General features: G+C 39.8%; 1 protein-coding gene across 43 annotated transcripts in view; it reads left to right on the forward strand.

Moving 5' to 3' along the window:
* Positions 1 to 26075, forward strand: part of DAB1 (DAB adaptor protein 1) — a 438430-nt gene that overhangs the window by 363438 nt on the left and 48917 nt on the right. For all 43 annotated transcript variants that reach the window (XR_013954380.1, XR_013954381.1, XR_013954382.1 and 40 more), the window contains 2 exons: positions 16653 to 16792; positions 18693 to 18791. Coding sequence is in view for 39 of the 43 variants with exons in the window: in XM_080602681.1 (XP_080458807.1) it covers positions 16653 to 16792; positions 18693 to 18791 (239 nt within the window). In the remaining 4 variants the exon portion in view is untranslated. The remainder of the gene's footprint in view (positions 1 to 16652; positions 16793 to 18692; positions 18792 to 26075) is intronic.

A 26075-nucleotide genomic window follows, 5' to 3' on the forward strand; every position in this document is an offset into this window, starting at 1 on the left:
TCCTTTATAGCTGTCTCTAAGAAAACGTTCTGAATTTCTTGGCTATTATTTCAGAAATTATCAGTTTTTGTGGGGAGCTTTACAGCACTGACAGCAAAAATAAACAAACAAAAATAACATAGACTGTTTTATATACCTAAAAATAATATATTTACTTGTTAGCAGAATGCCCACTAACACCGAGACTATCTGCCCACACCTATCTCTGTTTTAAGGGAACATGTCTTTACTACTGAAAACAGAGAAATTAATCATAAATGGCTTGTTCTACAAAACACACTCCTAGGGATAGGGAAGGTCTGATTTTTTTCCCCTTCAAATAAGGAAACTTAAATTACTTAAGGGACTACTTAGCTTCCACTGGTGCAATTAGATTAATGTAGGAGGAATCTTGATTTATTTCCAGAGATGAGTGTATGTTTCTAGGTCAGTAACTCTATTTAGAACAAAAGATCTTAAGGTTTTGTAAAATAAATCAGACGTAGGGCTAGGTGTGCTACTTCCCACTTAGATTTTGGTTTAGTGTTCATAGGGTTATTTTTTGCCCTTTTCTTGAGAAGTGGCAAGAGTCTAAGTGTTAAAGTTCAGAAGTAATAAATGAATTGGGAAAGAGGGGAAGTAGCAATAAAACCATGGTCTTCATTTGCTTTGTCACAGGAGTGATGTCAGTCATTCTGAACTGGTACCAGAAGCCAGGAAGGGGAGAACTACAGAGGCAGTGAGGTTTGTTAGCAGTACAGTACTGTCCAAAGCAGCAGAAACGAAAGTGGAGGACTGAAAGATACAATGATACTGAATTACTGGGCAATAAAACAGCAGTGCTGATGATATAAAGCGATGGACATGGAGGAAAAAACAGTACTAAATTTATATAGACACAGGTGGGCTCTCATTTCTCAGTCACCATTTTGGAAAGACACCCGTTAAGTTTATTTCTACAAAAATAATGACCATGACACTTTCTGTATGACTCAAGTAGAGATTTCTGGATCTGGCTCCTTTATGTAACTTAAAGAATATGTCATAAAGGATGCAAATTTTATCAAACAAAACAAGGTCAAATGTACAGCATGTTGCAGTATGTACTACTGGTTTGGTAATGCATCTGCTGACATACTTCAGAACACAATTATTAAAACTTGACTTTTTGGAGGAATGAAAAATCAAAGAATTATTTGAGCTTCTCTGAATATACGAGATGCCACACAAGACTGAAAATTAACTAATGTTTCTTGTGGAAAAATATCCTCTGGCAAACTGTTAAGTGTAAATTTTGAGGAAGTTTTATGTCTCTATGCTAGTTAAAAAAGAATCTTCTTTCCCATTAGATGCTCGGTATAATAAACTTTCTTCATGATAGCTAAGCTACCCAGGGGAATTTATGGTAAATGTTGGCTTAGAAAACAACCTCGCTCCTAAAAAAGCCCCAGCTCTTTCTCTCCCAAGGATCCCTTGCTTAGTCCTTGAACACTAAACTGTGAACCAGTCTGTTGCCCATCTGCTGGAACCTGCTGCCATTTACAACCACTTTTGAGTGCAGTTGCAAAGATTTGTGACTGAGCTAATTATCCGACAATATCTGAGTTTACAGCCTGATAGTTAATTATTCTGTGTATGCCGTGTACTGTAGTCTACATGTAAACAGTCTCTGGCAAGAAAAATAATCCTTCACCATAAAATGGAGAGTGTTCTGAGAAGTATTCTCTGTTTGCATCTCGGGAACAGGGTGCTCTCTGTCGTGTTTCAGCTTCTTGGGGTATTTTATGGGGTATTTTATAAGGTGACCGGTTACGTATAAGCATAGTTTATCCCCATTGGTAATGATGCATATGCAATTGTAGTCTGAATACTAATCCTGAAATATAGTTTAGGCTCCTTTTGTATTCATGATAGATTTTATGAACCTTTTTCATTGCTGGTGATGTCAGCAGAATCTTTCTATTGAATTATGGATTAGACATTTAATCAAGGTCTGTGCATTATTATACAAGTCTCTTCTCTGTTTTCTCCTGAAAAATGAGATAAAAAATGAGATTCACAATGGAATCAAGTGAACACCTGATAAATAAAATTCAACTTTGCATCTCATATCCTTGTCTAACAACAAGCAGATAGAAAACAAGAGGTGTATGTCCAGCAGGCATTTCTACTGAAAGCCAACGATATTTTCTACATCAGTAAGGAAGGAATACAAAATACAGACTCATTTTTGCTGACTCTGATGCACTGCTTTGTGGTCGCTCCTGCAGGTGTTAGTTTTAAAGCATATGTTTGTCCTGGTGCTTCTTTTCTCAGCATCTTGAATCACAGTTGAGAAGTGGCTACATGACCAGTTCAGGACTACCGGGCTCTCTGGTTTAGCAATTACATCAGTTTTTTTCTTCCAAATTATTTGTCCAACTATCTTTTAAAACCATTTCCATGAGTTGCTAGGATACATTTCTATAAATGGAAACTGTTTACACAGCCTCAACATGATAAATCTTTGTATTTCACTTGTTTCTTGCCAAGACTTCATTGTAAGGCACTGCTGAAGTTTACCAAGCTCTGGAAATTGTCATATAATCCTGCTTCTTTGTTTGTTATAATCAGAGAAATACAGAGCTGATTAAATGAATCTTGTTTTGTCTACTATTATTAACTCCTTTGATGAGCTTTACAGCGACATTATTCCGAAGGATGTTCAGTCTGCTCAGCCCTGACCAAGGCACCTCCTCACCAGCTGATAAGCAAATGTTACTGGACAAGGTAGTTATAAGCTAAATAAGCCTGAGAAGTCTCACTTTCATACGTTTGTACATTCACACACATGCTTTAAAAATGAAGAGAACAAGAGCTCTCAAGCCTTCTTGCAGGCTTGGAAAAATATCTGTATCCATTGATTCTTGGATTTTTCAGAAAGAAACATGTTTTACTGGCTTACGTGCGGAATCCTTGGAACATGCTAAGACTTTGATCTTCTTGTACTCTAGAGTTTGTCTTTGAATTAATTCTAGGTGGCATCAATTTCCTTGTGTCAGCACGGTTGTAGCTTGGTCAAAGGGTGCAGGAGCTGGATTTTCCGTTCAGGAGGCCACTGCCTTTTTTTCCTGAGATTTGTGAAAAGGTGAGATCAGATAGCTTGAAACAAAGTCAAACTCAAAAAATGTGATCCCAAGAATCAAATTTTTCTCGTACCATCTGCTGTAACTTTCCTTGTGCAATGCTAATGTTAGGTTTCCTAAAATATAAAGTTTTTATATATCAGTAATCTTTTAACCATAAAATCTGTACAATACAAATATTTTTGACATATGAATTCATATTTTAATCTGCCGTTTCAGGCTCAGTGTTGATGTTTTTAATGTCAAATAGATTTTATTTTTGTGGTATCACGTAGGAGGGTGGTTGAAGAAAGAAATGGCATTTAAATTTTAAAAGAATTTTTCTGAAATGGTTGGTCTGAGATTAGTCGTATTAGCGACTGGTGTGATTCCTTCAAGCCAGTCCAATAGGCAGTTAAATAATTGCTACGGACATAATCAACAATCAGATTATATTGAATGCCTGCAGACTCCACCAGAAAGGTCTAAGGGAAAGCTATTAAAGATGAAACAAAACATAGCATTTAAATCCTAGCACGAGAAGCAGCCAGACAAAGGGAACACAGATCGCGGTTTGATTACCCCTGCAGAAAAATAATATTTGGTATTGGTAATTGAAAGCGTTTAAAAGTATGAATACCCTCTTTTTTTGTTTGTCTATAAAGGTGTTTGACAAACCATAGCTGTGTGCATACGTGGTACCTCAAGGAAATGTGGGAATAATGGCTGTAACTTGTGCAGGTCTTTGTATGGATCCTGGAGGTGTCAGTGAAGGAAACTGTCAAGGGCAGTGTACAGCTTCTTAGTATTTCAGGCTGGCCAGAAATGTGGTTGTTTTTCAATATATATATATATTTTTAAAGCTTGTAAAAGTAGCTGCATGGCTGACGCATTACAGAGTTACATCCCCTAATGATTTTTTCAGATGCAGCCTTTCTATCTTGGTTGCTTAAAGGCAACCTGAAGATCTGTTGATATATGAAGGTGAAAGAGTATCAGAAGGTTTTGTGTATCTTTTTCTGTTGGCCAGGAACAACTTCTTAACTGCAGAAAGTTAAAGCCATTCTTTCCTCTCTATTCTAGAAGCAAGATTCCTGTATATTATAGAAGTATATATGGTATTTCATACGACCTAGGAGGAGAACCTGCATGTGGCCTTTATGCCTTTTGCCTCATGTTGTGGTCATTGCTCTAAGGAATCTCTCGTTATTTTGCCTTACTCAGACATTGCTAGAATGGCATAAAAGAAAACATAGTCAATTGAAGAATTATGTTCATCATATTTAGCTTAGATATGATAGCAAAATACATTTTTTCAGTTGCATTTCCTGGCAGGGTACTGGGAGATGAAATGTAGGCTTGGGCAATGTGTAACTGGGGAGGAAAGTTAAAGATTTTACTTCTGCTAGGCCTAAGGTTTAGAGGGTATTTTGTGTGGATATGGTTGGTAAAAAGTGGAATCCAATGTGTGGCTTCTGATTAAAGCAAGTACTGGTAGAGGCAAAGGAAAGCCCCCAGACAGTGTGGATGCTGCAGGAGGGTGCAGTGGAATAAGGACAAATGTGAGCAAGGAGACCTTTTCTTTCCCTGTAATAGCACTGAAAACCTCCGAGCTGCTGTTTGCTCCTGTCTTTATATGATCACCTCGTAATGGACGGCCTTGGTGGGTACTGAACTCTTCTATCTCCCAGTTACTGCAGGAGCGTTACCTGCAGCTTTTCTCCCAGCTTGGTGTCAGTCCGAATCTCTCACCAGAACAACAGTTTCCTTGGGAAACTGACTAAAAATAGTAGCAAAGAGGAAATAAATCCAATTCTGTTAATACCTAGTATCTTACGAGGGAAAAAACATTATCCATGTCTCTGGATTACCAGAGTGTTTGAAGCTGCAGCCATAATTTAGATGTATTTTATTTTATTTTCTTACATAAATGTGACTTACTCAAACTATGTTGAATTAGGAAACTCATGAATAAATATTTTGACATAATCAGAATTATATGGCTAGAAATTGACCTACTTTGCATGATAGATGCTTGAGAGTCCCCTAGCTAATAGCACACCAACCTGGCAGAGCAATGCCCTACCTTACAATACACTAAGATGCATACAGACCTTGAATTACTTGACTGTTGGTTGGTTTGTTTGTTGTTGTTTTTTTCATGGAGATTAGACATGGTCAATTTTGTTTGTAAATGGGTAAGTTGCAGGCAAGTTACTGGGAAGGTATTGGGCTGCAGTCCAAAGAGGACTTGTGCATCATTTGATCAGTGCTTTCAACACAGTCTTGCAAAATACTGTTAGTGTTAGAAATAGCCAGAAAAGCTTCGTGATACCAGGGATCAAATAACTAGAGGATCTCACTAAGTAGACAGAACTTACACTCTTCAGAAGATGATCAAAAAAAAAAAAAAAAGAAAGAAAGAAAGAAGCACTGCACAAGGAATAATAATGTTTTAGAAGTCTGGCAATATTTTAATGATAGATTCTATTTTTCTCCCCAAGGCTGTTCTTAATGCCTGTGTTGATTTTGGCAGACTGATCTTATCTGCATGTCCTTAAAGCTAATATTATAAGGGTTTTGTACAGGTTAACAAAACTTAGACCAAAGAATAAAACAGTCTTCACCTCCTTTTTAATTTATATGTATTTTTTTGAAGTTATCTTCCTTTATTTTAAAATAACGACACAGGCGATTTAACAGTTTAGGTGCACTTTGCGCATAATGTAGTTTTCAGGCTTCATAAATTTTTCTTGTTCAATTCTACCACAAGACACAGTAGTGCTTTCTATTTTGAAATAACATTGCTTTTTCTTTTTAATGGGAGAAAGGTAACTTTGTCTTGTCCCTGTTTCCGGGAACAAAACCATCTCCTCTTTTGTATCATTCATGCAGTGAAGAGTAACATCATATTCTGCTTCATTAGCTCCTGTTTTCCCAGCTGTTTTCTCCATTTTTGAAGAACTTCTATAGATGAAATCAACTTTGTGCACACTTCTTCTCCCCCAGCCTTCAGCAGAAAATGATTTTGCTCCCCTGTAATGAACCCTTATTACCACAAAGGTAGTAGAAATGCATGTATAACCTTGGCAAATGTCTTCTCTTTCAACTCTCCTCCTCCTCTTCTTCTTTGATGCTGAACTTTATTGGTAGAGTTTTTCAGGCAGCGAGGGTATCAGTTTTAAATAGGTGAGGTTTGGAGGACAGCTGTTTGCAGCCTGGGGTCTTGGGAAACTCCTCCAAAGAGCAAGGGACAGAAGTGGTTATGTGGCTGGTCGTTACCGTCACCCTTTTCAAGAGGTTCTCTCTCCCATGCTGGGTGCTTTGAAGGAAGGTTGTTAGCGATTTCGTTCTGGTCATGCCATTCCTTCACCCCATTCTGTAGATACCGGACTGGTCTTCATGGCTAGCAAATTTGTTAAAATGTTTAACTTTATACAAATTCTGGTAGCACAAAGCGCTTGGCTTTGGCCTTTTATGCTGTTTCCACTGGCAGACCAACAGGCGGCTTGGATTCAGCCACCACAGGTGAGCTTGGCAGGCAGCTCGGTCCTCAGGCCCTTACAGCTCAACCTCTTTACCAAAGGTCTTGAAAAATCACTCCAATTTTTCCCAGTTGAGTGGTTTCCTTTCCGGTTCCTTGAAGTAATCCGGTGGGTTTTGGTGGTGGTGATTTGGCTTTGTTGCATTTTACTACTTTTCCGACAATGCTGTTTCATTCTCAGTTTCCTGAGTAGCACCCCAAACACTGGCTCCTGAGCAGCTGGTTCCAGAAACCAGAGTTATCCTGATGTGCTGGTCCTCCGTGGCACACGAGGAGCTCAAACCCCAGTCTCTTACCTCTGGAATTTGTTCTGGCGCAGGGGTGTTTCACTTCTTATTAACGTTTTGCCCAAGGGTGATTGCCGGCAGTAGTCTTTTCATTTCTGCCTCCTGCTGCCGCTTTGACAATAGGAACGGCAGCAGGAGGCAAAAATGAAAGGACCAGATTGAAAGAAGCACTTTGCCACTGTTGTAATTTTGAAATTGATGGCGTTTTTTAGCCCAAAGTCTCGGGAAAAAAGCTGCTTTTCTCTTTGCCTCCTATTGTTTTTCCAACAGGGAGAGACATTCTCTGATGTTGCAGAGGCAGTGGGAGGCCAAAATGAAAATAATTTTCTTCCTGAAACATTGGATTGCAAAAAGTGAACAATTTCAACAGGGATCTAGCGCTTTGTTTTCTTGTTGACTGCCATGTGGCGAATACTGGTATTTCTGTTTGCCTGTAGAAAACAAATAGCAGCTGCTTCTCTTATTGAATTAACATCATCATAGGATGATTTCGATAAATCTACTTACTGTGCGTTTTTAACATGTCATTTTCATTCTTCCCCTTTTTCCTGCACCAGAAGAGGCTTTGTAATGTGGATACCTAATTCCCTTCCGAGGGAGCCAGTCAGGGAGCAGAAGCATGGGCTTTGCAGGGCAGTTTGCAGATATTTGCAGCCCTCTCCATGGACAAAGAGGATGGCTCAGGGGGAAGGGTTGCATCCCAAGATACCCCTAGCACACAGCCCTGATTTCATCCGCTTTGCCCCAAGTGCCATTTCTGTGGGTGCACACAGCACCAATGCATTGGGAATCCACAGTGTTGGCAAGAGAGTAAAGTTTAAATCAATGAATAATGCCTTTGTCCACCCGCTTTAGTTGTTTTGGGCTATTGCTCTTTTCTTGGGTGACTTTCATATATGTAATTAGTTATCTTGAATAAAAAGATTTTTCTTTTATTGAACATGTGAGAAATTTGGGAATGCTAATCGGAGCATAACTTTTTCTTAACTTGCTCTTTTTGCAGTTTCGGAGAATTAACATTTATCATAGAGCAGCACAAGAATTTGGCCTTTGTATGAAGTGAACTGATTCTCCACCCTTTTTCTTTCTTTATACATAACAAAAGCTAAATTATTTGATAAACTCATCAACAGAATATATTTGTATGCTTTGAAGTATTAATTGTGAATTTACGTGTCTCACTGTGATTTTGGGGCACTGCGTGTAGGTGCAGGAATGTATGAGATGTGGATTAGTTAAAGACTAATTAAAATTGTTCCTGAAAACTGCAGTCTTAAAGCCAGATAAAGGTAGATACATAGAAGCAGATTTATTTTTTTCAGAAGTTCTGAGTACTTCTTGTAAAATCGAAGAGAGTCAGGGGGATTCAGCAACAAGATTGCAAACTGATATTTGGTCACATACCAAATTTACTCAGAGTCCCATCTTTAAAAGCTCAGCTTTTCTGGTTTTGGCTACCTTTTCAGCTGCTGCAGTGGAGTTTGGAATAAGAGGCAATTCTAATTCACTTTCCTCTTCTCCAGCTGGTTCCAATTTGGTTGGCAAATGACACATTCTGGCATAATTTAACACCTCCATTTAGACTAGCCTCTCCTTGCTGCTCTGGAAGTCCTTTCTATAGATTTTTGGCGGCAGATGATATCTGCTGGTTGTTTTGCTTGGGCGTATTAACGCAGCCGTAATGCGTCCCTTTGTTTTCAGTGAGTCTGGGCTTTTACTGTGCGCCTGAAAAATTCTTTTTGCTTATTAGTACTAATTAAGGATCACTGTAAAATCAAAATCACAGAAATGCAGAGACGGAGTAAACATCTTTCAACCACCTTTTATCAAAATCATCTCTCTCAGAAACACGCAATTTCATACTGAGATCAGGCAAGTGGGTAAAGAATGAACCGGTCGATGACCCTGTTTTCCCAAGGGCCACACTTACTTGACATTTCGATGTCTACTTGATTTAAACATTTACCTAAGCTTTGAAACGCTAGCTGGACAAAGTTTGCTGAACTGTCTTCCCTCTTTTAAAGAGGAAAATCTGAAAAAAAAAAAAAAAAAAGGTTTTCTCCCTTCCCCTTCAGTTGCACAGAAAACATAATTTTCGTTTTTAATCTCCTAGGCAGAAAAGGGCCCACCAACTGTTCCGTGTTTCACTTTTGTTTGTTCCCTAGAGCTTGCTGAACAAGGCCGGTACCCAAAACGAAGTTTTATTGCAGTGTCTTTTTTCAGTTTATACCGTTGTAGAGCCTAGGATTTTGGCAGCTTCTGCTTCTGGCCTGTGGAAAGGCGCCTTACAAAATGGCTCTCAAAGATTTATGAAGACTTGCATGGAACAGGGGCTGAAAGGAAGTTTAATTACATTCAGCTTCTGGTCATTTCTGCGTCTGACGATGTGCCCGTGTACTGTCATCTCAAAGACTATCTAAGAAAATAAAATTGATCAGTGAGCCTTCTGGCTAAAACTAAAATGAGTGCTTTGTCATCTGCCCACGGAGCGTGGGTGCTCAGTCACTGTCAGCTCCGGCGTGCTCGCCCTGGACTCTCTAGCACTGAGATTTGTCCAGAAGTTTAATCAAACATTATTTTATACTGAGGCCTTCTCTGTAAATAATTGAATTCTTCTTTTGACATACTCCCACGTAATTCTTTGTACTATAAAGAAATAATTTAATCTATTCCATGCTTTGCTTTGGAGACGGTAAAATGTACGTCTTGTTTTGTCCTAGCTCTTGTAGAGCACAAAATGTTAGGATAAAAACTTGACAGCTACAGTTGCTGTCACCTTGTGAATGACATCTCTACTCATAAAGCTCTGATCAAAGGCAGCAAATAATATGGAAACATCTTATTTATATAGTAAACTCGGTTCTGAGAGTGAGACTGTGTAGGTGTCTTCAAGTACCGTAATTCACAGGCTAATAATGCCAGGAGCCATAAAATCTCTCAGTTGGAGGTTACAGTGAATAGCAGTGCTAACAATTGGGAAATACTGCTGAGATGATAGTCTGAATGATGATTGAGTTTTCCTGGAGAGCCCTTATTGGTGTTTAAAATAGTAGGTAATGTTTTTAGCTTTAACTGTAATGGATGTTCCTTGAGCCTTCAGAGCAGATTTTGCTTCACCTCTTTAAACGGTTTATCATTTTCCCAAAAAAATACTGTCTTAAAATATTTGCGTTGCTGTCAAAAGTGGGCATTTTACCTTTTTCTGAGCAGAGGACTGTAGCACCAGTTTTCTGATGCTACAGGACTTTAGCACCAGTGGAGCAGGAGGGAGGCTTCCCTCATCTGGCTCCTCTTAGGGGCTCGTGTGCTCCTGCTGGTGCTCCTGGGCAAGGGCAGCTGCTAGGAGGAGGTAGGATTCTTGGTAGGAGGATGTTTAAAGGATAGTTTGCTGAGGTTTTCTGTTGTACCATGGAGACACCACTTTGTTAAAGTAATAGACCCCAACAGAGTTCTCTTGTTGACCCTACAGCACGCAGGTAGGTAAGGTAAGCTGAAGGTACTCCGGTACTGCAGGCATTTCCAAGTATCCCTGTGGGGTGGCGAAAGGAAAAGTTTCCATCACATGCAAGTTGCACTCATACACTGTTACCAAGAGTTTTCTGTAGGTTCCTATTAAAAAAAAATATGTACTTATTTCCTTGAAAATGGCTAATTGTAAAAGAAACTTACTTAAGGAACAATGTTAGAGGAAGAGAACCCAGGTGGTGACACCAGAAGTTAAACTGGGTGCGCGTACGCTGCTAGATATTAGGTGTTTTCTCTTCTAAAGTCTGTTATCTTAAAAAAAAAAGTGAAAAGATATTATTTTGGTATCAGATTCCTAGGTGCAGCACAGCGTTTTTGGGCAGTTGTGCTCCCAAAGTCTTCAGTGACAAATAAACAATCTGACAACTTGGGGTTTTCTACCCTTAACAGAAAAGTTCAAAAACGAGATTAACAGCTAGGAGGATTTGGATTTTTGTTGTTGTTATTATTATTATTATTAAAGACCCTGTGTAGACATACTGCTCTGATATTTGTTATGCCTATGAAAGAGCAGTTGTGCTCCCAAAGTGTTGTGATCTTGATAACAAGATCCATCCCATGGTGTTTTGGGGCCCTGGGCATCAGACCTGCGGTTCTGGGCAGCCATCGAGAAAATGGTGCCAGCAAGGGGAATAACCTGGCTGAGCTATTCCTGATTCCTTCAGGAACTGCTTTTGTACTGAAAGGTACCTATAATTATGTATATTTTCTCTTTAACACCTGCTTCTGTACTTTTTTTTCTTTCCTGGGGAAATCTGTAGTTGATTAAAATTACCGTGAATTTTCTTCAGATAATTGTTACCAAACGAAGCCGTGCACAGCGTGTGCGTGCATCTGTGCAAATACATAAAAGTATGGATAAACATATATGTGGATAGGGGCATATATAAGCACGGCTAAGAGGAAATCTCTCTTATTTAGCAGTTAATCCACTAGTCCTCAACGTGTGCGGTGCCTTAGAGGTCACGCTGCACTGCAGTGCTCTGTTCGGTGTTCTCCTGCGCGGCGCTGCTATAAAAATGCTAATTGTCCCCATGAAGATGTAGGCTGTTTGTAAGTGTGTATATGATTGTTTTGCAGCCCGGCGCGATGTAAGGCGGTGTTATTTCAGGTTTATAATTTGAATGTGTGATGAATGCAACTTTGACAGTTTATTAGTTAGAAAAGGGGGGAAAAAAAGACGGTGCTGTGTCGTTCTTCAGTGAATTGATTGCCAGGAGCATGTTATTGACTTTGGTGATAATATCATTATATATTTTACGGTCATAAAATCAAGAAATTCAGATTATGCCTTGAGGGCTTTACACATTTAAATAAAGGATATAGCCATTTCCAGGGCTATTGGTTTAGATTGCTGGATGCTGTGAGGAATGCGGAGTGTGCTATGAGAACACGCAGAAAAAGCAACAGTGTGCTTACTGCTGTGACACTTTGGTTTATTTTCTTTTTTGTGTTTATGAAATACCCTCACTTACAATCCCCCTGGGAGAATGAACAGAGTTTACTCGACGTCTTAGCATATTAATGCACTGCTCGCTCAGTGCTCTGTTGGGCCAGGAGCTGAAAGGAAGCGCCATCCTTGACTTGTACCAGGAGTGAGGGTAAGGCTTCCTGAAGCCCCCACCGAAATTCACAGCCTTGGAAGGAAATCTGGAGTGATGTCCAGTCTGCATTTACATTGGGTGGAGTCAGCTAACCTCATGTAAACGCAGCTCTCCAGCTTCACACCGCGGCTGGTGGCACCGCTGCACCAGCAGCCCCAGGCCCACGACTGGTAAGGAGAGCCCAGCACAGGCCGCTTGGAGCTGGATTCGCTGCGGTGGCTTATTTTCTTCTTGGGCTGTATAAGAGGGGTTTGAGAAGTTTTTCACTAGTCACATCTTGGGGTTGAAGGCACTTGAGCTAGTTGGGTTGAGTACTCGGAGTTCAGGGTACAAGTCTGGCTCTAGCGTGATGAAGGCATCTTAAGGCAGATTGCCTTGAACAAAAATGATTGAATGCATTTAAAACCTCGTTTATTACTTTCACAGTAGGTTTATTGAGATAGATAAAATACCCTAAACCTAATTGTGATGATAAGGCTCTCTCTACTTCAGATGGAAGCTCAGAAGAGCTCTGGGGGCTGCCGGAGGTCCAAACGCAACGTTTCAGCGCTGCAGCGAAGGTCATGTTCTTCCACATGGGCATGAGCAGTGGCTCCAGCTGGAATGCATATGGCTTGAAGGGGAACGGTGACATATACAGAAGTAGATGAAATAATTAGTCATACATTTACATTTACAGGGCCTCTGAGGATTATAAATCTATATGCGGCAAACCAAACATTTCTTTGCCTGTGTCAACAGTGGCATGCTTTCTAATTAGAAGCCATCACCTTTCTAAATAGAACTTGTGGGGCATTGGCGTTCTTTTTGCCTTTATATTTTTTCTCAGTGTGGGGCACGAGAATCAAGTCTGGTTTCATTTTGGATAGTAAGGTGCTTGTGTTCAGTTGCAAACAAGTGCTTGGGATATGTGCTTTGTGAAAAGCGATTTATGAAGGCAAATGATTAGAGCAAATGATTGCAAAATAGCTATTGGTCTTGAAGTTAAAGTTTAATAGTAAAAAATAATTTCCACTCGTTTCAGAATGGGTTAGTGGTGCTGGTCATCTGATGAGGAATCCTGGGCAGACCCCTCCTGCACAGGGCATGGTGGGCAACTAAGATGGGCATCAGCTTCTTGCCTGGTGTGGCTTCAGCAGCTGTGGTGGTCTCTGTGGTCAAGAAATTCTAAAATGGGATCTTAGGAAATATGTGTTGTGGAAAGAAGTACGTGTCATTAAATACATGTTCTAATTTGCTCTGAAGTGTTGTCTAGTAATGATATGAGACTTCAAGCTTCAGTTTTCCTTAAAATCAGCGTAGCTGGTTTGTGAATTCCTACCTCCCTGTCCTTGAGAAGTTACTTCTGGTTTGAGGAAGGCAAGCTGAGAGCAAAACCCCAAGGTTTTGAAGTGCAGCTTCTCGGTGTTGAGCTAAGCTAAGTTCCAGCGCACGGTGCAGCACTGGCAGGAAAGGGCTGGTGAGCTGGTGTGCCAGCGGGTCACACCAACGCAGGGTCTGCAGCCAGGAGAAGATGGATCCCCCTTGTTACACCAACAGAAAGGGGCAGCACTTTCCTGGATGGGTTTCTGGCACATACACAAACCACGGTCTGGTGGTTTAATGTTAGCACCCACCCTCCTCTAAAGCTTAAGAAGAATTACAGCCTTGTAATTCAGGCATCTCTTATTTATAGTTTCAAACACAGACAGGATCTTGTTCATGAACTGCCCTTTAAAAAAAATTGTTTTTTATGATGAGACGTTGATGAGAGCCTGGACAATCTGCCTTATCAGTGTCCAGTGCGCAAACGAAGCGTCGCCGTATGTACATCTCATATCCTGCGAGGGCAATAAAATCAGCTACACTGATGGTGTTTGTCACACGGTGATTTACCAAGCAGGGGGAAGTTTTTCAGTGCAAGTTGCAGTATCAGTATTTGGAAATCCAGTATGAACGTAGATTGTGGGAGATCAGGACATACACTGAGGAGCAGCAAGTGTTGCAGATGGCTGGCTCGTAATATAGGGCAGTGTGCTTGAGCGTTGCTTTTTCATGGGACATACTGCTCTAGGGTTTTTATGGCTGAATTTGTAGTCTCTAGTAATTTGCAGTTTCCACCACAGTTTAAAATATTGACATCATTTTCAGGTTGATGATTTTTCCCAGTCATTTATCCCAAAAGCACTTTATCCTACTTAATCTGGGTCATAATTGACATGGGACTTGTGCATAAGCAAACATAGCCATAAGTCGTATTTGAATGGGCTATTAATGTCATGGATTTACTTTCATTCTGAAAAATAGATCATAGGTTGGAATAAGTATAAATGTTCAAACAACTGGATGAATGCAAGCTGGTTACCGTGACTCAGACCCAGGAAGCACTCTTGAACACTTACGTACCCCGAGTCACAGCGATACTAGTATTAGCTAACAGCTGCCTTCTGCTATAATGAAGATGTAAGGTTGAAAATTGTTGGCAAGAAAGCTGTTGGAATTGAATTTTATTTACTGCAAAACAACAGGATATCTTTGAAAGTATGGAAAACATACGGAAAAGTCCACTGTTATCCTTGTAGTTTGTCGTGTCTCCAGATGTTCTCCCTCCTGCCCCACACTGGGGGCTGAAAGTGGAAAAGGTTTTGTCATCGTTTTCAGCTGGCAGTGCCAACATCTGCCTCAGCATTTCCCTGAGGCATTCTGTCAGTGTTACTTCGAGTTTTGGATTTATCATTTTTGTCTCATTTGTAGGTTTTTGTTTGTTTTATGCTACTGATATTTTTAATGAAATGCCATGTATGAAATTTCAACCTCTGTTTAATTCCTTTCAAGGGAGCAGGACTGGAAACAAATCAAGGGAAATGGCTGGGTGACCGCTGAACTATGTCAGCAACACTCATCAGCTGCCTTATTTTTAAGGAGCTTTAAATAAAGCATTAAGACATTGCTCTGAACTGATACTTGTCATTGAAAGAAATTGTGTTTGCATGCTCAAACACACCCAAAGACCTCAATGTGCTTAAAATAGCTGTATTTTTTAACGTACATTTAGTCCATCCCTAGTTCACGGCATGGGCTGTGCTGTCCTCTGGGTGAAGGAGAGCCAAAGGAGTTTCTTCATTTGGAAGAACTCTTTCTTGCTCATACACACTCTCTAGTTTTTCCCATGATGATACTGTAGAAATTTCAGTTCCATAGTTTTGAGTCAAGTTTGTTTATCCACTTGGTGTGTATGTAACACTAGCAAAGTTGTCCCAAGTGTTAGCAGCTGCCATAGGTGCTTTTAATAGAAATGCAAAGCAAAATAGCTTTTTGCTCCAAACTTCCTTTTCTGCTTACCAAAAACTATTCACTTGAAATCAGATTTTATTAATGTTTTGTTGTTGTTCTTTTTAAAAGTATTTTTCTGTGCTTAAATATGACTTTCCAAGTAGGAAGAAGCTGAAAAAAATGTGGGCCAAAATTCTCAACTAGAGGTGTCTAAAACTAGATTTAAATTTGGTTCAGTTATGGGACAAAATCTGTGACTAGAGCTCCAAGGTGTTACTAGTAGAAATTTCCGTAACTTTGGTCCATGGCTGTGCAAGTATTTTGGTGGAATGTGTTGGGGCCCAGAAACTTGAAATTCTTTAGGATCTCGCACTTGCTTGTTTGTGCTCTGGGCGTTGGTTTGGCTACTTGTTTGCTTGCAATTATTCACAGTTCATTGCTGGTGTTTTGAGATCCTAGCAAGAATATGTGTAATCAATTTTAGGAAGACTGATTACCTAACTAACATTTTTTCCAGCTAACACACAAAGTGAACTCCTTTATAGATACTTGGGGAAGGGTCAAAAATCCGAGAGGTGCTTATTTCTCTACAGTCGTCTTACAAAACTGTAGCTTTTATGGATTGCTGTGGTATTGTCGTTATGTGGTTCAGTTTAGTCTGGACTGTGTAATATATGTACATTGACCCTAACAGTAATGTGCTAGCTTAACCTGTGATTGCTTTTTTATTGAGAAACATCTCGTGCCGTTATTCAGGTTCCCAGGACAAGCCTGTGAGAGCCAACACTGGTAGTGTTGTGGGTTCTGTGTATCTTTGTGAACAGAAAGAGTGCGACAAGGAGATGGTATTTATTGTGCAGGTTTTAGAGCAGCAATATTCTTCAAGCAAATAATATCATTTGTTTTTTCATTATTTAAATGGTAATAGTGGGAATATTGCTGATACGGTTAGATAAGTTGGTATACAAGGAAATAGCATCGTATTTCTCTTAGAGTTTTGTCTGCAAAATGAAGAATTCTCAAGTGTATGGGGATTAAAACAACCCGTACAGATCAGAAGTTTTCAGATCCATGAGGTCTGATTCAGGCTTATCTCGTATTTCTGTAAACCTCATTTGTGTGCAAATTTCGTGCAGGAGATTTTGTATGGCAACAATTCCACTGTGAATTCATTTGAGGTAGTAAGGTCAAAAGGTTTTATTGAACTTGTACATTTCTTCTAATTTTATTCAAATGTTCGCACGCTGAGGTGTTGAGCTAGGAGTTGGATCTAATTTGCCACTTAATTGGGAGTATTTATTCATTTATTTGCCTTTGCATGCCTGCAAATTTCCCTGTTTCCCTTATGTCTTTTCAGGTCAGGATCGCAGCGAAGCCACTTTAATAAAGAGGTTTAAGGGTGACGGTGTCCGATACAAAGCAAAACTGATTGGGATAGATGAGGTTTCTGCCGCCCGAGGAGACAAGTTATGCCAAGACTCCATGATGAAGCTCAAGGTGCGGTGCCACTTTTAATCTTTAACATTACAGAGTCAAGGGGAGCAAATTTCAACCTGAACTTTTACTCATTCTCTTTTCCTGACACTGAATCACGCTCTGGTTAATTATGTATCGAAATCAGTCAATTTTACATGAACTTCTGGCTGGTATTGCTTATCCCAGTTTAATTTTAATAGGTTGTCTCAGAGTTCAGCAGTTGTTCATGATTGACACCACTGCAATTTGTCCACAAATTATAAACAACACATCCACAAATTGAATAGTTTTAGTATGCAAAAGGGGAGGTAAACCACTGTGAGCAAAAATAATACATCAGAACACTTCTTATGAGAGTGCTAATCAACTACAGCCTTACCTTGAGCTATCAGCTCCTGTGGGGACAGGCAGGAAGGGGTGAGTGATGGTGTGGGGTGTAGGAATTGGTGTCCTCAGTGAGAGGGGAAAGTCTTGTACCCGTAACGGCAGGACTGAGGGGTTACAAAATCAGGAGGTCATGCCCTGAGAGGACAGAGCAGGGGTTCCAGTCCTGGGGAGCAGGTGAGTATAGGTTGCTTATTCATGAGCAAACAGCAAAGAGTGATGCACATCCCATGGTTCAGCAATCTAAAAGAAAGATCTGGTAGATAATTTATAAATCAGTTGCTAACATTTCATGTCAGGCAAAAATTAATCTGTTCTAAAAGGTGTTCTACTGACTTACCACATCTGTCACAATATTTGTGTCTGTTTTGATTGCATGCAGGGTATTTCACATCCTTCCATAGTTCCTAGAAGCAATTTGGGGGACTTGTCACTGCTTTCCTGGGCAAGCCTTTTTGTTTCTTTCCTCCATGGATTACCATTTTCACACCTCCAAGATGCCAGATACCTGTTTGCTTACTGGCAAGATTGATCTGAACAGTACTGTGAGATGACTGAAACTATGAAGGGAAGGGAGCATTAGAAATTCTTGTTTGTATGTAAGGCACCTTAGCACTAGAAAACTTAAGTGTCTAACAGCAGGAGTTTTAGGACCAGGAATAATGTTTTGGGGTAGCTTTTGACAAATCACTCCATTTTTCTCTTTAATTTTCATGTCTGTGTAATGGGAACAATGACCTCTGGAAGGTCTTAAAACGTTTTGAAATTGCAGAGCATCAGATAAAGGCTAAACACTTTTATTTATTTGCTATTTGCTCTTTAATTTGATTACATTTCATCTTAGTACAGTGTTATTGATCAAGGCAGCCAGGCTCCTGAGAAGGTGGAAATAGGAGATACTATTATAGCTATGCTGTGGAAGGATAATATATGAATTGTGTATCAGCAAGTTCACTTACAAAGTAAAAGCCTAAGATCATGAAAAAAAAATACCTCTGTATGTCAGTGTTTTTTTACAGTAGAGGTGTAGTTTGATTTAGTAAAGAACGTTTTTCTTCTATTAAAAGTTCAGTTTGCTTATTCCAGGTAAGTGTGTATCCATGAAGTAAGCTAAAGGCATGGACATTTTTTTCCTTCACTGCTTGTTCTCTGTTTTTTGTTGTTGCTGTTGGTTTTTTGTTGTTGTTTTTTGTTCTTTTATTTTTTTAAGGGAAAACAGAACAGCTTACAGCCAGAAAAAGTGCTCTAGAAATGACCTTCAGCTTCCATGAAAACAAATTTCACAGAGGATTAGCTAGTATAGGGATTGGAAGTGGGAGCACATTTGAAATGGTCTGTGGGTAGCATAAAAAGGATGTGCTACCTTGAAAAAAGGGAGAAAGCCAAAAACAAGCAGCAGTTCCTGAAAGCCCTTAAGTATTCCCGGAGAGGCGATGAATCGTCCACAAGCAAATCTTTGTGCTTTGCTGTGGGCACCTATCAGAACACAAAACTAGGGGAATAATGAAACCAGCCAACCTGTTCTTTGTTTCTGTAGGGAATTGTTGCTGCGGCTCGTTCGAAAGGAGAGCATAAACAGAAAATCTTCTTAACAGTCTCCTTTGGAGGAATCAAAATCTTTGACGAAAAGACAGGGGTAAGTAAAATGATCGTACAAAGGAACAAAATTGAATGTTTTCATGGTTGTTCCTTTAAAAGTATTTCCTAGCTGGGCAGTAATATCTCACCAGTGTAGGCACACATAAAGCATCTGACAAGCTTGATAAGGGGTTATCATATATCAGAGCAAGCCATTAGATGACTGAGGTGTAAAGTGTAGCATGGGGATGTGGTTTATTGTAAAGCCTTGTCCTGGCTACTTCTGCAGAAAAAATTACTTGAGTACACAAATGCTCCTTAGGTGCATAAACATTTGCAGTTCTGGGTCCAGAAAGAGGCAGGAGACGATCTGTCTTCCTTCTGCCAGATCACAAAACTGCTCCTTGGAGACATCATCTCCCTGTCTGGAAAAGACTTCAGCAGTCCCAGTTACAGACTGGTATCTGTGCCCATATTGGTTTTCTTGTCCAGCCTTGGCCAGTCTTCTGGATGCTGCTCTAAACTCCTCAGCAGTACAGGGCAAATGACTTTTGAGAGTCTATTGACAAGGGATTAGGATTGGGACTGGCTTGGATTGAGGCCTTTGTGCCATGGACTGGGACAGGGAGCTGTGGGCAAACCCAGGAGAGTGAAGCTTGTTTTTCCCACTGATGCCAGAGAAAGAAGGGCACCAGGAGTTGCACACTCATAGCTGGGATTGCCCCTGAGGTGTCCCAGAGGAATCGTGAGAATTTCTCTCAGATCTGTAATTCCAGATCAGTGTGGTCATCGTCACCACAATGCGCTATACTCCTGTTAGCAGCAATGACAGTCTTTTGTCAGATATGCAGCAAACATGAGAATTGACACCTTTTTATCATCACTGGTAGAAAATCCTATACAATATATTGTATGGGATCGGAGGTACAAGGTCTCTGAAAATCTGAGGTTGCTGTTTGAGGCTGCCAAGTAGCAACTTGCCCAGGTCAAGGAAGTTGCAGACGACTATGTCGCACGCATTTTTTATATATTTTTTTTTTGGCACAGAATTAGCATGTCTGATTTTTTTTAAACTGCTTTGAAAGAAGAAACCTAAGCAAAACATTATACTACTTAGATATAAAGACACAACACACAAACTGTTTTAATCCTAATTAGGAAGATTTTTACAGCAGTTTAAGCTCTGCCTTGAATTTTAAAAGGCTCTTGATTTAATCTTTTGAAAGATTAACTATTTAACATGATGCCAGAAATAAAACCCTACTGATGATAGATGAAATTATCTTTGCCAGTTAATTTATATTATTAGAAAATCAATGTCATTGAGCTCACTGATACATAATACAAGCAGTTAGTGATGAAAAGCTCGTTTGGAAAGTGTTGTGTACAGCATGTGCAAAGTGTGCATACAAAAGCAGTGTTTAAGAGAACATTGCTGAGGTTACAGCCTGTGCTCAGAAGATAGGAAATGTCAGGATTAGGCTGCCAGTGCAGTCGTGGCTGGGTCCTCTAATACGCAGGCATTACAATAGTTTTTAATTATGTGATGACATAACTTCCTTTTTTTGTGTGTGTTTTGTTAGAGACTATCGGTTTCACTCAGTGCATGGAACAGTGTTCACGTTCACTCCATGAACAGTATATTCATATTTTGTTTTCTTTTTCTTCCATGTGTAGCCTGCTGCTTTACTGCACTCTGTGAAAAGGGCAAAAAGGCAACAGTTACTTTCTTTTTAGTCTTTTCTTGGGGAAATAAAAAAGAAGAAAGAGAGAGACTCGTCCTGCGGCACTGAGCTCTGAGTGTTTCACAAACATTCAGTTTATTTTCATAAGATGGCACTGAGAAAAGGCAATGCGTTTAGAAATAAAGGTATAGTTCATCCAAATTGCCTTTCCTGCAGTGTCCCACACACTCTCATATCTGCAGCTAGTGAGGTGGGGACATGACAAGTCTCCTTCGAAGATTTCATAACTTTGACACCCTGTACTCTAAATCTGACATAACTATATCATCCTTATAGCAACCCTGTCACTCACTCACTGAGGCATAGGCTGAAAGCTTTAAATCCACCTTCCAGATGTCTGCCCCTGAGCTGCTGGAGTGATGTACAGGACTATTGGCTTGTCATTCTTGAAACAGGACCGTGACAAAGGGATGCGGGGTGCTTTCGCCATCAGGTTTATGTGGCTTTTTGAAAGCAGGAGAGTCGTGATTTCTGTTCCAAGCCTTTGAAGCCGGCATGCGTGGACGTCTCTGCCAGTCCCTCACAGTCACCATCCCTTCAGCTATATCCCCACTTTGGGTTTCTCCGTGTCCAAAACCCAGTTTCATGTCCCTGACCCACTCTGCCCATCCAGCCCGCAGTTGCCATCCCGTTCTTGTTCCTGCTGGTAGCCACGTGCAGCCCCAGCATCTCAGACATGTTGGCAGCATCAGCAAGAGGCTGTGCTGGATGCCGGCAACTCTCTGCTCTCTGAGCTGCTGGAGCACTCGGGATGCAAGGTGCTTGCTACAGCTTGAGGCACGTATTTAGGGGTGATGAGTAGTGTCTCACTCATTTGGCTTTTGTTTGTTGTGGTGTAACGCTAAGAGATGCGAGCTGTTGTAGCAATAAATAAGACCATCTACGTAGGCTAACTTTGATATTTGGATGCTAACTACACCCCCAAAGAAAGCTGCTTTATTGCTATAATGTAGAGCTTCCTATGAGGAAAAAAATAAGGACAATGCAATTGGGCAGCGCAGGGCACTGATAATCCCATTCTCGACTTAGAAGTGATAGGGAAGCTCTCAGTCTGGTGAAACTGGGAACGGATGACTGCTCAGCCTGACTCTTGGTGGGAAGGAAGGGAAAGAGATTGCAAAAAAAGTTGTGTTATGCTCTCATAGATTTTCTTATATCCATGTAAACTTGATAGCTTATAAAGTTGGGAGACTGATGTTGAGATTTGTGCAACATAGAGAAAAATACGCCCTTTCTAGGCAATCATCCTGGGCAATCTTATATGTGCTTTCTCCTCCTTTAACTGCCCTCCAGCCCTCTGCCAAGGCTTCCTCCCTTAGTTGTGTTTCTGTAATTTTGGGATTCCCAGAAGAATGTTTTGGGTCACAGTGCTTATTTGTTGTTTGTTTAGAAGGGCTACTTACCACTCTAGAATGCCCTTTCTTAGTTTTTATCATTTTCTATTGCTATCATGTCTGCCACAGTGGCAGTCTGATGTGACATAAAAGAGAAAAAAATATTCTGAAAAAATGTAGGCTTCTGTATGTTAGTATCTTGTAGGCTACTATTGGATTTTAATTTATCACAATAAAAAATCAATTTGTAGCTCAAAACTAGCAAATTTTTTAAAATTGGCAATGTCATAGCTGACTTCATACAAATGATTTAGGAGAATTGCTCCATAATTCATTACAGATGAAGGTCTGTACTTGGGTTACTACTGAAAATCATAAGCATGGTTTTTCCCCCTGTACGTTACAGCTCTGATAGGTTGCAGTCCTAATATTCATCAAATAATATTGATTTTAATAATGCCATTATTCCAGCTATCAGGAATTCTGCCCTTTGAGTAAATTTTCCATGAAGGAAGGTTAGGCTGAAAATGGAATAACGTTTGGGAAGAATTAATCTCACCAAGAAAACCACAAGAAGGATTTGCTATGAGTTTGCACTGCAGACACAAGGCAACTTAGTGCATCTATAGCACTGCAAAAGGAATTCCCTAAATAATATTAATAACACTCAGCTTATATACTCCTGGATTCTGTTCCATGGATTAATCTAAACAAACCCCTTCATACACTTTTCAGATACTAGTCAAGGTATTTAGAAAGTGATAGGCAAGGCTCTGCTCAGCAAAGCTTACCCTGTAAGTCTGCAATTCGTGCACCCCATATGTAGACTAACTCAGCTCCTGGAGCAGCCTGCTCAGTCAGATGCAAAAATAAAAAAAGCGTTTTGGAACATGTTCCATGTTCTTCTGTTTAAAAAAAAAAAAAAAATCCTTCAAAAAATGATGATCTTATAGGAAAAACTCAGTGATATTGAGCATTAGCAATAAATCTGGTCTGGCTTTTAATCTTATGACAAGGAGTGAGGAAACAAAAGGATGACCATCCCCCTGCTCTATTGTTCTGCTGTTAAATTTCAAAAATTAGCTGTGTAATCCAAAGTTGTATTTAGTTTGACTAACAGGATGTTCTCCTGCTGCGTGCTAAAAATAGTCCTTACACATGGGCTTTGACCGTTTTTTTCTTTTTTCTAATAAATGTACCCTTTTTTCTTCTATTGCTTGTTGGCCATCCATGCCATTTCACTTCTCCAGAATCCGTTTCCCAAATATGCACATAATTTTAAGGGAAGATATGATCTTATTTAAAATTTAAAAATCCACCACACTTATTACTAAATCCAAACTTTTTCTACCCGGTGCTACTTTGGGGATTTCACGACTGCAAGTTGTATGAAAATAATTTTTGCCCATTTGTTCTGCTATATTCCCCCTACACCCTGGTGCGATCTCAAGATGTCATCTTTCAACCACAGTACCACACAAGGTGAAATGTACGCTGCGCTCGTTGGCTTTCATAGGAGTGCTTTTATATTTTCAAAAGGATGCTCTGCAGAAGGCAAAAATGCAAATAGTTGCATTATGCTATTTAATATGCTCCTTTTCAGGGTGGAGCCTGGTGGTTAATGTGCTCCTTAGAAAGCAACAAACCCCATAACTCTCCATATAGCAGGATATGCACAATTTTTAAAGGACCATCATTGTTCATTAGCTATTTATGAGTATTATTTTGTTAATCACACACATCAGGCTATCTCCCTGTGATAGCTTAGTAATGCTTCATTAGACGTGCATGACTAATATGGTCTCTGTAAAGAGGCTGTAATTGTCTCATTGTTTATTAATGTAACAATAAATCTTTGTTTACTGTAGGTTACTTTACAAAAATGTATTTAAGAACAAGAATTTAATTCTATAAAATACTAGGGAAACCATTTTCTTCTACGTTCATGTAATGAGGTATGCTTTTAAATTCATGCTCTAATTGCAAAACTCCGTTGACTTTGATGGAAAACCCAGACACTGTAAAAGAGAAATATGTCAAAAGGAAAAATTTACAAATTGGCTTTAAGAATTATTTCTGTTGAAGTAAAATTCTGTCAGTTTAGGGGTATGCAAATTACCCAAATATACTGCAGTATATGTCTCTATATAAGCTACTGTTACAGATGAAATATCTAGATGCTACAGTCATCCAGTCATCCTATATCAGTACTGCTTTTGTTTGTGAGAAATACTGTAAATATGTGGATTGTAACCCAGTCTATGATGACGCCAGTCACTTCACCAGTTTTTCTTATTTTCTCATACACAGCACCCCAAGAGTGAGTTTTATTTTCATTCTCTGTTATACACTTGGGAGTATCAGTTGTTCAGAGATGCTGACCCATATCTTTATGAAAACACAGTGCTTGGCACAGCCTGTGGGTTTGTATCATATCTGGGAAAACTGTAGATGTCTGATTGGGTTACAATTTCGCAGGAAAGTGTTGCAGTGTGTTACTCATGTTTTATGAATTTAATCTGTAGCCATTTTCTGCCAGTATGAAGTTCAGGAAGGAAAGCTGTGTACATATATATTTATATATATATAATTTCTCATTCTTCTTATCCAACCTTTATTCTAATGTATCATCTTTTAAGACAATTATGTGAATCTCATACAGAGCAGGCTTTACCTGCCTAAGTGTTACTCTATGAATAATACCTCCCTGTTTGTGCTAGGGGACCAGACCTTGTCTGTAGCATTTTGTACAAAAGCAATGAATTTGCCTTTTCTTGCTGGCTGCAGAACTAGCAACTGTGCTGAAATGCTAAACAAGGAGGGGTGCTTCTGCTTTGAATCTTCGCTACATCCAAATAAATGCACCTGTAATGGGTGGTTATAATCCTCCTGGCCTCAGGTTGTTATCTTATGCTGAGTTTTTGTTAGGGCTGGGATATGACCCAGTCACTATTCAGATTTCTAGATCTTGCCCACCTTCCTGACCTCATAGGCTCTCTCGACCTTATACTGCACAGATTTTTTAAAGTTGTTTCTGAGGCTCCTATAAAGCCTTTTCCAGGTTCATCAGAGACATTTGGCAGTTTTGTGCTGATAACCCCAGTATTTGGTGCTCTCCTCCATTTGATGAGAACAGTGTTAATTATGCTGATAGATTGCTAACAGGACAGCTAAAGTTGGCTGAAAGAAAAATTTAGCAAGATTAAAATTCTTGCTGTTGGCAGAAGATCCCTCATTTAAAATATACCAAAGGTACTTCTTGACTTTACTGGAAATCTGTTGGTTCTGGCATCTTTGACCAGAAATTGAGGTACGATTATGGCTCTGTAATTATTCCTTGAAGCACATGTGCTGGAGCAGATGAAATGTCAAACTGTCAAGTTTCTATCACTGAACGTCTCCAAATATTTAAAAATAGAAATAAAAGAAGGAACTTGTTTTATCTGCTTTGTACTTGCTCTTCTGTGAGCAGGAGAGAGGGTATGATTAGTTCATTGAATTTTTGTGTTTGCCAGAGCATGGTATGTTGCAGAAAATTGCGAGTGTCCCTGCCTGAAGCTCTTTCCAGGTCTAGACCAGAACCTTGTGGAGGTGAATTTCATCCCCTTCAATTCCTTAAAATTGGTCTTCCCCAGGTTCCTGCTGGCCTCTTTGTGATCGGCCTCAGCTGCAGCACTGCATTAGCATCATTAACTTATCAATACAGTTTTGAATAAAGTTCTTCCTCCTGGCCTCCATATCTCTTATCTCTGGGTATTACTCCTGTGTTTCAAATTTTACTTTCTCTGTCCTGCAGTTTTCATGTGGGATTTCCTGGGCTCTGTCCTTGATCTCTTTTTCTTCTGCTGCTATGCTTTTTAACAATATTTACTTGATTTGCAAATACAAATTCAGTTATTGTGTCAAACCAGATGATGCCAGCCCCATGTCCTTCTGTTCAAATGTTGACCTGTCCTTCCAGCCCTCTCCCTGCATGTTTAGCCATCAGATCAAGCTTAACATGGGTAAACCAGGCCTTTTAATCCTGACTCCCAAAGGTCTTTCTCTGACCTTCTTTTCTGAGTGTGGAGGAAAATATCAGCATCATCTATTATTTAGCCCTGTAAACTCAGCAGCCTGCTTGACTCAACCTTGTTTTCGATTGCCACATCTAGGGCAACTCCAGATCTTACAGATTCCCGGTAACTACTCTGAAATACAGTGCTTATTGCCGTGCTTACAGTTAAAATACAGTTCTGCCTCTCTTCATCTCATGTCTCAATT

This window comes from Anser brachyrhynchus, assembly GCF_964034855.1.
Source record: "Anser brachyrhynchus genome assembly, chromosome: 8".
Taxonomy (NCBI): domain Eukaryota; kingdom Metazoa; phylum Chordata; class Aves; order Anseriformes; family Anatidae; genus Anser; species Anser brachyrhynchus.